This window comes from Micromys minutus (genome assembly GCF_963924665.1).
Source record: "Micromys minutus genome assembly, chromosome: 25".
In the NCBI taxonomy this organism is placed as follows: Eukaryota; Metazoa; Chordata; class Mammalia; order Rodentia; family Muridae; genus Micromys; species Micromys minutus.
In genome coordinates this window covers 3,724,758-3,738,195 of record NC_137960.1, presented here as the reverse complement: position 1 = coordinate 3,738,195, position 13,438 = coordinate 3,724,758, and the positions used below count along the sequence as shown (strand labels likewise).

At 55.1% G+C, this 13,438-nt stretch overlaps 1 protein-coding gene across 5 annotated transcripts in view; it reads left to right on the top strand.

Moving 5' to 3' along the window:
- The window catches only part of GRM4 (glutamate metabotropic receptor 4), a gene marked incomplete at both ends in the record, with an annotated part of 91,379 nt that overhangs the window by 43,131 nt on the left and 34,810 nt on the right, over positions 1-13,438 (top strand). For all 5 annotated transcript variants that reach the window (XM_080937593.1, XM_080937594.1, XM_080937592.1 and 2 more), the window contains one exon: positions 2,643-2,859. In XM_080937593.1, the coding sequence (XP_080793719.1) occupies positions 2,643-2,859 (217 nt within the window). The remainder of the gene's footprint in view (positions 1-2,642; positions 2,860-13,438) is intronic.

The following is a 13,438-nucleotide window of genomic DNA, read 5'->3' as shown; positions in this document are numbered from 1 at the left end:
GTCACCCACCTTTTCACAAATCCGATGGCACTTACGAGAGGTGACTTGGACAGGTGACTTGGAGCTGTGGGAGGCTGAGGGGAACCTGGAGGAGCCGGGAGGGATGACTGGAAGAGGTGAGGAAGAGTGGGGGAAGGATCTGTGAGACAGTCCGTGAGCAGCTGCAACTGAGACCTGGGAGTGGAAATGGGCTAGTGAGCCTGGTGGCTGTGATGCTGGTCCCCACCCCAGAGCAGCATCCTCAGCACACAGCTGGGCCAGCCTCACACCCAGCCAGGGCAGGGCAAGCCTGAGGGGACAGGCTGGAGTCTTTTTGTGCTGCCATGTTGAGAAGGGTCGCTTGTGAGGAGAATTCTAATCGAGCGTCCTCTCCATCTCCGGACCGAGACAGAGGGAGCTAAGAATGAGGGCTCACAGCCCATGAATCAGCGTGCATGAATCACCTGGAGTTGCAGACTCTAAGGCAGTTTGCCCCACAGTGCCCTTGCCTCTCCCCAACTCCAGGCTGGGGCCAGTGGAGGGAGGGAGCCTCAGAGGGCACAGCCATTCAAGGCCGTCGCCCTGAGAGTGGTGAGTAGCACAGGGGAGGGAGACAGGTAAAGGAAGACAGAGGGAGCTGGGGGTCAGAGGTCACAAGGATCACCACAGAGAGCGACTAGGCCTGCTCCTGGGGTCCCAGGGTCTCCCACATTACCAGCAGCTCTTAATTGCCCATTCTGTAAGACTGAGGTCTGAGGAGGAGAAACTGGGCTCAGTGCTACCAGCTAAGCAGCAGCAGAGCTGGGCTTGAACCCCAAACCTGTCCGGAGTCTTTCTTAGCAGGAACTTCAGAACCCATGAGGTGGCAGGGAGAAGGGACTGGTCTCCTGTCTCATACACTGGCCTGGTCACAAGGTGGTGTCTCTCCCAGAGCAGTTCAGCACCTGGCTTTCCTGCAGTGCACCATGCAGGGGCCCCATGTTGATCCCCCACCTTTGCGAGAATGGGGTGCATGCAGGTGATAGAAGTCACATGCATTGACCAATTCTGCCTGGTGTGAAGCTGTTGACTCTGGGGAGGGGTTTCCTGGGGTGTGTGTTCCCAGCCTAACAGCAGGATACTTGGGAGTCTGTCACTCATAGCCTGGTTGGGAGGGATGAGCAGCAGCCTAGCTGGGCAGGAATGAGGGAAGGGGGGGCCGCCCAGGTGATGCTCCCCTGGGAAGCATGGGTGCATGGGTCCCAGCTGTCTGCACTCCAGCCTAGCTCCAGTTCATGGTGTTCTGTTGGGTTGGTGATGGGTGGCAGAGATTGATTTTATTCTGTATAACAATCTTTTTCGAACCTTTTTTGGAAAACGAACATTTTAGACACATAGAAAGGCCTCATAGAGAGTAGGGCAGCAAGACCCACAGACCTGCTGTCACTGAACAATGATTAGCTCTCTGATAATTGGTTTGTTCTTCCTGTTCCATAAAGTTCCTGTGAGGCAGACCCTAGATGTCACCTTTTTATCTCCTCTCTAGCATCTCCCCCCACCCCAAGACAGGTTTTCTTTGTGTAGCCCTGGCTGGTCTTGAACTCAAAGATCTACCTGCTTCTGTCTCCCAAGTGCTGGGATTAAAGGTGTGTGCCACCACCACCAGCTTCCCCTTTAGTATCTCAACACAAATCTCTAAACACTGATCCTTAGCTGGGACCATGTGGAGTTGGAACACTGGTGACCGTGGGTGGAGGTGCTTCAAGCTCATAAGGTGCAGGCTGGGTATGGAAGACTTCCACAGGACACAGAGCAGCTCTGTCTTGGAGTCTTCCTTCCCTAGCCTGTCTGTGTGGTGGCTGAGTCCCTGTGAGCAAGGAGGGGTGGGCTGTGGCTTCCATGGTGTTGGAGAGGAGGGGACAGTGGGAGGGTCACATGACTCCTTATCCTGTGCCTTCAAACAACCACAGGAGGCTGATGCTATTTAATGGGGCAGGGCTATGTTACTCAATGGCTGGGAGCCTAGGGACAGGGACAGAGGCCTAGGATGCCCTGTCAGTGGATTTGCCTCCCCATGTCCTGTACCCAAACAGTGGAGAGAAAGGACCTCTCAGAAGATGCTGCTCTGGCCACCTGTGGGAATGGGGAAGCATCTAAGTTCTGGGTTCTGGGATGTGTCCTTCAACTGGGCAGGAGACAGGAGACAAAGGCCGCCAGGAGCCGTAGAGACTAGGCCTTCTGGGTAGTGACTAGAGGGACTTGGAAACTTCCCCTCCCCCACCCTGTGTGTGCATACTCAAGTGTCTCATACTTCCTGCTACGTGTGTGCATACTCAGGTGTGTGTTTTGTATGTGGGGTATTCCTAGAGGCCACTAGTCATAGATCCCATGAAGCCAGCTGGGAGTCTTGGGTCACAGGCACACTCGCTGCTGTCTTGCTGGCCAGGCCTTGCCCCTGCCAGGTAGATCAGGTGTGAGGTGGGTGGCCTCAGACTCTGACTAGAGCTGGAGGAAGGGGTGACCTACCTCCTGCTCTCTTTCCCCTCAGTGTCTGGGACCTGCGGGGAGGCAGTATCCATGGGAGGGGTGACTCTTGGTTCACGGGTCCCAAAGCTGTGGGTGGGACGAAGCAAGTTCCCCGTCTGTGCATTTGCCCACTTGTCTGCGTGTCCTCTTACCCCTAGATCCCCCAGATCAGCTATGCCTCCACGGCTCCCGACTTGAGTGACAACAGCCGCTATGACTTCTTCTCCCGGGTGGTGCCCTCGGACACATACCAGGCCCAGGCCATGGTGGATATCGTCCGGGCACTCAAGTGGAACTATGTGTCCACACTGGCCTCAGAGGGCAGCTACGGCGAGAGTGGCGTGGAGGCCTTTATCCAGAAGTCCCGAGAGAACGGTGAGTGGCGTGTGAGGATGGGACTTTCCCAGTCTTCTCTGAGCTGGGTTTTCTGTTGTCCCCTCTCCCCAACCCCAACATGCTGTATGCTCCTGTCATGGGCAAAGGCTATGAGGGACATCTGTAGACATCTGTCCTCTCATGGGCAGGGGAGGGAGGAAACTAGAGGGTTTAATTTAGGTGGGGACCAGGGACTCAGTTGCAGGGGCGATCAGCAGGAGGCTCTTAAAGGAGGGAATGTTCAGGGCTGGGGTGAGCTGTGTCCCTGTGCGGCCTTAGCCACTGAGCAGAGAGCTGTTCTGCTTGTCCCTGTGACAGGTGCTCTGGAGGCTTCAGTGGTAAGCCACAGGCTAACAGGATGGAACCTCACTGTCAATCAGTAGAATCCTGAAGCAGTGTCAGGGGTTTCAGAGGAAGCCTCTGGGCTGGGGGACTCTGGATCCTGTGGCTTCCTAGTTCTCTTGAACAGCAGAGTGCGCGGAAGGCCTTGGTACCCCTGAGAGCCTCAATCTGCTGGCTCTAAGGAGCTCCCCTGCTGTCCACCTTGGCCAGCAGGTATTTATGCCCGCAGGGCCCAGACCTCTAATTGCTTTCCCTAAAACTGCAGAGTGGCCGGAGGTTGAGGGTGGCAATGGCCTGCAGACACAATCCTGCTACAGTTCTCTGATAAGCCCTTTAATTGTATTGGGAAAGCTGCCTGGGGGCCACAGCCCAGTGCAGGGGTGGTGGGAAGTGGGGTCTGTCTCTAACTTTGTAGCAAATACAGGAGGAAGTCCCCCCCACCCCCGACTTTCCAGGGACTGGTGTGTTTGAGGGATGCTGGAAACTTCCTCCCGTCTTTCTCTCTTTTCCTGGGTGATGGATCCACACTGTGCTGTGGACTTCTGTAACCTCAGGGGTTGCTCCTGCACGGAACAAGCGTGCTATTAAAAGCACAAACTGTCCTCCGTGGGACTCAGGACAAGGTGACGGTTAGGAGAAGACAGAAGGTTTAGAGTCATACTGTTGAATCCCTGCTGGGGGGTGGCACTGGAGGTCCAGGAGTATGTGCTGCGCCTGCTGTCTGGGTGGCCCCGTCTTATGTGAAGACACCATTTACATGAGCAGAGCAGCCTCAGAGGTCTCCCCTAGAAACTCATGCCCTGTCACACAGAGAGGCGGGTGTGGGGTTTGACTTCAAGTTCCAGGGCAAGCAGTGTCAACTGGCTTCCTGTCCTTGCCTACTTTGCTGGGGTCTGTGGCCAGCTGGGGTGTGACAAGGACACATGTCGGAATGTGCGTATGGCCTGCAGGGTCAGGAGAAGCTGGCTTGTGGTGTGCTTAGCTGATGGCGGGACCATGGGTCGCTTCTTCAACTCCTAATCAGGTGTAGGGAACTGGGAAGAAGTGTGTACAAGAGATGCTTAGAAAAGGACCCCAGAGTCTAGGGAAGCAAGAAAACCCTGGTCCCTGGCTCCTCCACCCTCCAGTCTGGCAAGGAGCCCTCTCGTGGCCACCTCTGCATTCTGACCCATGCCTCTGAGGTTCAGCTGTCTACATGGCCTTCAAATCTCCTGGTTAACCTGAGACCACCTCGACACTGGGTCCCCAGTCTAGCCCTGTTGCTAAATGGGACTTGACTTGGAAGGCAGCGCTTGGAGGGTGAAGCGGGAGAGACACACAGAGGGAAGAGGGGGAGGGAGGGAAAGAGGGAGGGAGGGGGCAGAGAGACCTGCTCCAGCAGTCCAAATTGAAATCAGAATTGAACATTGGGAGAAAGAGGCCACAGCACCTTATAGCCTAATCCCCGAGAAAGATTAAAGATGTTTTTGGCCGCATACTGTATTGATTTGTCCTCTGAAGTATAAGTCACCTGGGAGGTGGTAGGAGGCTTGTGGGGGAGGGAGATGAGAGGGGAGGGTTGTGTTGCTTTCTCTTTCAGGCTGGGAAGTCTCACCACGGTGGTGAGACTGTCAGGCCTCTACCTCGGACATGGATCTGGGCCCTTCAGAGGAGTATAATTTTGACCATTTCAAAGAAAAAGAGACAGACCAGACCTTCTCTAGGCCACACAGCCAGACTGAAGGGACTGAGACAGGAGGTCTGTCCTGTAGTGGAGACTGTTGCCCCTGTTGGCCCATGGGAGGCTCAGGGTGGTTCCATCTTTGATGGAGCCCAGCCTGTGCTGATCACTTCCCACCCCCATCCCCACACCAGCCATTACAAACCCTTCCTCAAGCTGTTAAAGTCTACGTAGATACTGGTTGAAGAGTTCTTAGGCCCATCTGCCTAAGAGGAGGCACGAGAAGGACTGAAGGCTGCAGGAGCGGGCACCCAGAGGGGCTCAGGAGTGGGCACCCAGAGGGCCCTATAGGGCTCACTCTTTGGGTTCAGGAAGGCTCTGCCAGTGTTTGAAAGCCAGCTCTGGTTGCTATGTTGGGAGGTTCCATCAGGGGCAGGGGGAGACAAGAGGGACTGTCTGCTCATTTTTGGCTTCAGCAGCTTCTGGATACCCAGCTCCTTGGGGAGGTAGTGTGATGCCTAGTCTGCTGTGCCCTTCCTGGAGAGTTCAGAAGAAGAGGGGGCCCTGCCACACGGCCTGTCCTCCCAATCCCAGAAGCCTCCACAGGCTGCCTCAGACCCAGCAGCTCTCCCATTTAGTGTCTGGGGCCTGACACTGCCCTTGGACCACGATGAGTGGCCCTGCTGAGTGTAGAGCACCACCAGACCCCAGCTGGTGTCTTTGCCAGGCTGGGGATTGGCAAGGTGCTGGCATCAATGTGACTGCTAGTGATGGCCGGGTCAATCCTGTGTGACGAAGATGAACTCCCATGCTTTCATGGCGCGCCTCGGGGACTTGGCCTGTCTGCTCTGATTTCTCTCATGCTCTGGCCTGTGGCAGGGTGCTGACACCTCTCAGGTCGGCTGAGTCCCTAGGGCTAGATGTCGTGAGGCCCTGGTGTGTGTGTGTGTGTGTGTGCGCGCGGGTGCACGTGTGTGCTTGAGCAGGTATGTATGTGCATCTGTGTGCTCATGCATGTGTGCATGTGTATTCATGCTGCCACTTTCCCCGGCTTTCTGCCAGCCTCTGAGAGTATCTGTCCTGCCCTGCTTTGCTGCCTTCCACTCTCCACAGGAAGCCATGCACACATTCTGAGGGATGTACCTGAAGATGTTTGGGGTGAGAAGAATCCCCTTGGCCTTTTGCAGCCCCTTTGTGGCTTTGGCTTTTGAAACCCAGTTCTGGCTGGTTCACAGCCCCAAGTGCCATGGCAGGAGGCTGGGCCCAGGTCCATGCATGTGGCCCTGAACTCCAGGCCTTGGCTTCCTCTTTAAGGGGAACCTGAATAGAGAGCACATGCCCAGCCCCTCCTCAGAAGTGCTGTGAGGTTGGTTGGCTCAGTCAGGCCGAGTTCTAGACCTGGCTGTGAGGAATCTTGGCTTTTTCACTGCTGTGAACCTGTTGGGGCAGGGGACCTCTGGACTCCCATGGCTGGATTCTTGGTGTCTCTTGGCTTTTCATCTCCCTCAGTGTTTGGAGGCCATGTCCCATGGCGATCCTTGGCCTCAGACCCCAAGTCATGGTCCTCACGAAGTCAAACTTTCCCTCAGCACCCTCCCGTCTTTTCCACAGGTCTTTAAACCCAAAGTCGTTACATTCATCTTTGTCCCCTGCAAAGCATATTTTGGTTTCTCCCAGACACCCATGGAATGGAGAAGGTTCCTTCTAGCTGTTTCTGGTTGTCCAAGAGCAGCTGACTAATGCTTCAGACCTGTCTGATTAGTGGCCTTGTCCCTCGTTGTTGGTCTCTCTGGCTGCTTCCTCCCGTGGCCCCTCTGCTGGAGCTGTGGCTAAGCTGAGCCGTCACCTTGTCCCCAGGGAGGAGCTTGCAGTGAGTTTCTTTGCTAGGCTTCCGTGGGGCCCTGCTCTAGGCCTGGCACTGCGCAGCGTGCCGGCAGTTTTGTTCTGCTACCACCCCACGTACATGTGTGACAACCCCGTCACAGACCTTTCAGATCTTTGTGTGTAAGACCAGCAAGGTGCTGTGTGCCTTCCTTCACAGGATCACGTGTGGGTCTGTCCACTCTAGACTTCCCTTTTAGAGTACTTGAACACGAGCAGACTCTGCTGCCCCCGCCAGCCCCTCCGCCAGCCCCTTCACCAGCTCCTCCTCCAGCCTGCCTGTTCTAGTCTTCTGAGACTCCCCAAGTCCCACCGCAAACACATTCATTTCCAGACATGGGTCATTGACAGTCGTAATGGAAACCCCTAGGTGCCAGGCTTAGCCTTGGCCCCGGTACAATCCCTGTGAAAGTGTGTGCATGCGCGAGTGCATGTTCAGGGAGGGAAAGAAGGAGGGAGGGACAGGGAGAGAGGAAAGGAGCAGGGGACAAGATGCTCTCTGGGGCACATTGGTCACCAGCTCCACTGTAGGCTCAGTGAAGTGAGTGAGATCCAATGGCTTCTCTGGTTCTATGTACCATACACACCCTACGCATTCACACAGAGACAAATACACACACATACATACACACCTCCACATATATCACACACACCACACATACACACATATACATACCTCCATATACCACACCACACATACAATACACATACATACACACATATACCACACACCCACACACATACCACAATACACACTATACACACCCACATTCCCCCATACATACACACACTAGCCTAGTACCAACTCACGACCTAGGAGGTTGTTGACACAACTCACACACTCACAAGCACACAATCACACATTCTCACACACACACATACAAGCACACACAGTTACACATACACACTTATACCTACATTCACACATGTACAGGTTCATACACACATACACACACTCATATATATGTGTGTGTGTATGTATGTATGTATGTATGTATGTATGTATGTATGTATGTATGTATGTATGTGTGTGTTTTTAAGCGGTGAGGGTCCGGGCCCCAGGGTTCAGGTTGTGAGGAGAGAAGGTCGGGTTATATTCTAGTGGTGAGCTCGCAGAGCCTAGTTCCTGTGAGCAGAGGTTGTCGAGCCCAGCCTAAGCTTCAGCACCTTGGAGAGAGACCCCCGGGCCCTGCCTGTAGCCAGCTGCCTGCTCCAGGGCAGTCTGCAGACAGGAAGCCAGCCCAGCCTCTGAAACGCCGGCCCCTTCCCCTCTGCTTTGTTACCAATTTCTTTCTTATCCAAACACATTTATTCCTAGACACTGCTGTGACCAGGCAGGTCCGGCTCAGCTGAGATGAAAGGGTTGAGGCTCTTGTCTCCAGCAATCAGCACTGTGTGTGTGTGTGTGTGTGTGTGTGTGTGTGTGTGTGTGTGTGTGTGGAATGGGGAGCCAGGCCAGAAAAGAACTTCCTTTTGGAGACCTAGGATTAGGCCTGGCCAAGTCGGTGTCCTGGAGGGATCTGTTCTTGTTGCCTTCCAAAGGCCACGTCTCTCCAGAAGCAGGGCAGATGGAGCAGGCACCCAGGTAGTATGGTCCAGGCCCACATGGTGACTTCCCTGCGTGAATGGGCTGTGGGTTCTTTTGGGCTCTTAGTTCCTCTGAAGTGGAGGTAATTCTAGTTTTGAGCGGTTGTTGGAAAAATGATAAAGACAGGCAAACCAGCTTCTAGGAGGCCCAGTGAGGTTTGGAGGACAAAGGGCTTCCTCCGGGCACACCCACCCAGGGTGAGCACTTGGCCTCCTAGAAGCACTCTCCTCCTGGGTCTCTACCCTCCTCCAGACTCACCGCATCTGGCTCTATTTTGCTATAAACAGAGTGATCATGTGGCTATTCTATGCAAATTTTATGCAAATTTTTAACGAGCCAGAAGGAAGCTAACGATGCCTTGGGACCCAAGGGAAGCCTTGGGTGTAGGAAGCAGCAAGGCAAGGAGAGAGGCAGGGGAGAGGGGAGAGGGGATAGGAGGGGAGAAAGGGGATGGGAGGGGAGAGAGGGGATGGGAGGGGAGAGAGACAGGGGAGGAGAGAGGAGATGGGAGGGGAGAGAGGGGATGGGAGGGGAGAGAGGCAGGGGAGGAGAGAGGGGATGGGAGGGGAGAGAGGATGGGAGGGGAGAGAGGGGATGGGAGGGAAGAGAGGCAGGGGAGGGGAGAGAGGATGGGAGGGGAGAGAGGATGGGAGGGGAGAGAGGCAGGGGAGAGGAGAGAGGGCATGGGAGAGGAGAGGGAATGGGAGGGGAGAGAGGGAATAGGAAGGGAGAGAAGGGATGGGAGGGGAGAGAGGGGATGGGAGGGGAGAGAGGGGATGGGAGGGGAGAGGGGATGGGAGGGGAGAGAGGCAGGGGAGAGGAGAGAGGGCATGGGAGGGGAGAGAGGGCATGGGAGGGGAGATAGGGAATGGGAGGGGAGAGAAGGGATGGGAGGGGAGAGAAGGGATGGGAGGGGAGAGAGGGGATGGGAGGGGACTAGGAGGGCACAGGAAGGCCCAGGGGCCCTTGCCACTTCAGAGAATGTCCTGCCTGGCCTAAGTCAGATTTAGGAATGTGGGGAGAGGGGCAGGATGGGTTACTAGCCACCTAGAAGATGGGAAATGGAGGAAGAGAAGGAGGGGGAGAGGAGGAATGGGGAGAGGAGGAGGAGGGAGAGGAGGAAGGAGGATCTGGGTCAGAGTCTCAGAGGCAGCCAGTTAGGATCTGGCTCACTTGTGGCCTCAGTTTTCTCATCTGTGAAATAGGTACAATACCCAGGATGTGGCCTGGTCGGGAGGGGCCAGAAAGGCAGCATAGGGTAAATGTTAGCTGTTTGAAGAGAGCCCTGTGGTTGTGAAGAGGCGAGAGAGAAGAGGCAGAGGAGTGAATGAATAGGGAACGCAGGAGGAATGGAGAAGGGCTGGCGAGGAGGAAGGGGGTTCAGCACCCCTGTCTAGCTACAATCCAGGTGTCAGCCCGTGACCTGAGCTCACTTGTTTTTCAGTGTCGAGCTGCACTTGAGGGGTGACTGAGCTGTGGTAGCAGGGCTCTTGGGCAGTAAGAGGGAGCTGCGGTGTCCTGCTAGCTTCCTAAAGGAGATTTTGGACTCTTGAGGGGAAAGTGACCACAGTGGGCTGGAGAGAAGGAGGGCCGGCTAAGGCTGTGTCGACCCACAGGAGAAGGGTGCAGTTGGGGTACAGTCAGCTAGCTGCCTAGAGTGTTATCTGAGCTCCTGAGGTGGTGTGGTGAGGACCTTGGGCACATCCTGGTGAATATGTGTGTTTCTGGCTCACACTGGTCAGCCTGGGGCAAACTGAAGCCCTTCTGTAGACTTTGGTTTAGATCAGAACCCTCAAGGATGGGTGGTCCCATCTTGGCTCTCGGTATTCTTAGAGACATGAACGGTGATCATCTCTTGCGAAAGTCCCTCATCATAGCTTGTGTTGGTCTGACACCAGAAAAGTCCCACACCAAACCAGAAGAGTCAGTGGACCTGACCCATATTTCCCAGCAAGAAGGGCATCTAGGACAACACCCCCCAACCCCTCTAGGACTGAGGCTTGAAGGACCCTCTCTGCCAAGCACGTCTCTCCCCTCCCAGGGCTGGTGGCTCTGTTTGGAACTCCAAGCCTTCTTCCAGCCACCGCAGGATCTCCGGCAATTTCGATGGATCAGTTCCTGACCTGGTCTATCCGGTTTTTATTAACCAGAGCCCCAGGCAGCTGGGTTTTCTGGTACCACCCATTCCAAACAGGGTCAGACTGGTTTCTGCTGCTTTGGGCCTGTGTCACTGTCACTGCCACACACAGAGGCTATCTAGCGGTCCCTTTTCTGGGGCATGGGTCAACAGCTCCATTTTCTGCCAGGAAACTAACAGCGAGAGGACTGCAGGGTCTACCACAGGCCCCAATCCTCCTGGTCAGACATGGCTACCCTTTCCTAGCCTGGCTTGCACAGAGGGTGGGGCTGGCTGGGAGGGCCCGGGAGGACTTCTTTACCAGGGGCTGGTGTGATAGGCTCAGGGGCCGAGCTGCCTGCAGCGAGACATGCTTGGGCTGCCTGCGTAATTACATCTCAACATTTCATTTTGCTTGGCAGTTCCCACTTCCCGGGGATGTGGACTTCTAAATATTTCATCTCTGTCTGCAGCGGCCCTCCCCATTCTGGTCAAACCACAGGCTTGCTGCTGCCGCCGCTGCCAGCCCCTAACTCCTCACTGTTCTCTCCTGCCTAAATGTTGTTCCTATGGGGGGTGGAGCTAGCCAGGGGCACTTCAAGTCTCTACCCACCCAGGAATCTCCAGCACCAGTGGCTTCCCATTTTCTAGACAGCAGCTGGAAATTTAGATGTGTTGAGCCAGTTTTAATTGAGCTTCCCTATCTGCTGGGACCTGGGGAGTGAGAAGGAAGGTAGACACAGCCCGTGGGGGACTCTCATGGAGGGATAACACGGGAGGGGACAGTTTTGCTGTGTTTGAGCATTAGACACTGTCCCGTGGCCCTTACTTATGTTTGCTTGCAATTTTGTTTGTTTGAGATAGAATTTCATCACGCAGGCCTGGTTGGCTTTGCATTCAAGGTGATTCTCCTGCCTCAGCCTTCTGATTGCTAGGGTTAGACCACACTCACTTGTATGTCCCATTCTTCATACCTTTTCGATGGACAGAATCCTGAGAGGTTCTACCTCGTGTAACCAGACTTACACAGCTAAGAAGTGGCCGCTGGGGCTTTCAGTCCTCTCCCTGAGGCAGACAATTTACACAGCACAAGGTAGCAGCCAGAGCCGTTAGAGAGATCAGAGGGGCAGTGCCAAGATTTGGGAGAAGGAGGAGAGATCAGACCCACGGCCTCTTGGTCTAGGCAGACAGGAAGGGGGCGGCTGTTTCCTGCTTCAGGACAGTCTACTGAGGGAGGATATGGGGTTGCTCAGGCCTCACTAACTTTTGCTCATATCCTGTTCTCTTAGTTCCCACATTGTCCCCTGCCTCCGACACTTCCCTTTTCTATATATTTCTGGCTTTCTTGCTTCAAAGGTGTTTTGCCTAAATGCATCTGTGCTAAGATATTGGAGCAATCACTCAGTGGACTTCCTCTCAAGAGCCCAACATCATGGCTAATGAAACTCTAATAGGCAGGGACAGCAGGGCTTGTACTGAGGCCCCAGTGTCCTACCTCACCCTGGGCACTTGGCCTGGCGCAGGTTGAGTTTCTGTCACATTCTTACCGCTGGGTGATTTGGCTTACCGCTGGGCGGGCAGCAGTGGGTGGCTGAGATGGGACCATGGATGGCCTCTAGGCCACCTGTGTCACAGCTGCCCATTGCTTTCTAATATCTGAGTTCTTTTCTGTCTCACTGTACATCCCTAGCCCCACGGAGACAGGGCTTGGGGCCAAGAGAGGGGACAGTGGAGACTGAAGGCTTTGCTTTAGTCCCTGAGGCGCAGTGCAGCAGTTCAGCTTTGCTCCCAGCTAAGTGCAAAGCCATCTTTGGGAAAGGCGGGTATCCCGTTGAGTGTGTGTGTGGGGGTGTCCGGAGAGCTGCCGTGACCCCCACTGTGACCCCCAGGTTCCAGCAGACCCTGGCATGTATGGGGTTGCATGGCACCTGATATGAGACAGGTCCACCGGGGCCATTGAGCATGCACAGAGAGTAGCATGGGAGACCTAGGGAAGCTTTCGGGGAGCAAGCTGTGGTGAGCCTTGTGGGGGCAAGACATAGCCCATCTTAGCAGGCTATGTGTGTCTGTGTGGTTTATGTGACAGTTTGTTGTCTGTATATGTGTCTGCTGTATGTGTGTGAGAACCCACGTGAGGTCATCGTAGGCACAACCACGTGGTCTGGTGGGCTCAGCCTGTCTCCTTGTGGTGTGCACAGCTGTGCGGTGCATTGCGGCTGCAACGGGGGTGATGTCGGGGTGCCTGCACTAGTGTTGCTACATGGTTCCCCGTGTGAGCTTGCATAGCTGTGGATCGGGCATGGGGTAGCAGCTTAGGGTGTTTCAGGGATAGCTTCTGCAGGGCCCGGACCCTGCTCTGCAGAGCTCAGGACCCAAGAACTCTTGGGCTCTGATACAGCTGAGCGATGATTTCTATCTCAGCTTCAGCAGCCCTTCCAGCCAAGGCTTTGGCTGCTCCTGCAGCGGCAACACCACATCAGCACGGATGCTCTCGGACTCCACTAGCCTACCAGGGGGAGTTTAAGTCCTTCCCTGTTTCACAGAGGGCAGGTCAGAGAGGCTTAGTAACCTGCCCAAACATGCACAGGAAGGCAGCAGCAGCAGCAGTGGGCTCAGCTCACCCCTCTTGACCTCTCTTTGTGTCCTTGTTACAAGTGGACACGAACACGGGGAATGTGGGCAAACCTGAGTCCGCTGGAACTTGACTAGTTTTTCCCCATGGGTCACTGGCATGGAGTGGAAATCAGAAACCACGGGGGTGCTCAGAGCCTGTGCAGGATACAGTGGTACCTCTGCAGGATCACTGCAGGCTGTGGGCATAGACACCCTCGGGAGGGCATGTGCAGGTGGGACTCCTCCCAGGCCTCTGTCATCACTGCTTACCAGTGTCCCGTGTGTGTCTAGCAAACATGGATAGCTGCCTGTCCCCAATGGGACCCTGGGGAGGAAGAATCCAGCAAGGGAGGAGCTGTTGGGTAATGGTGGATGCCCA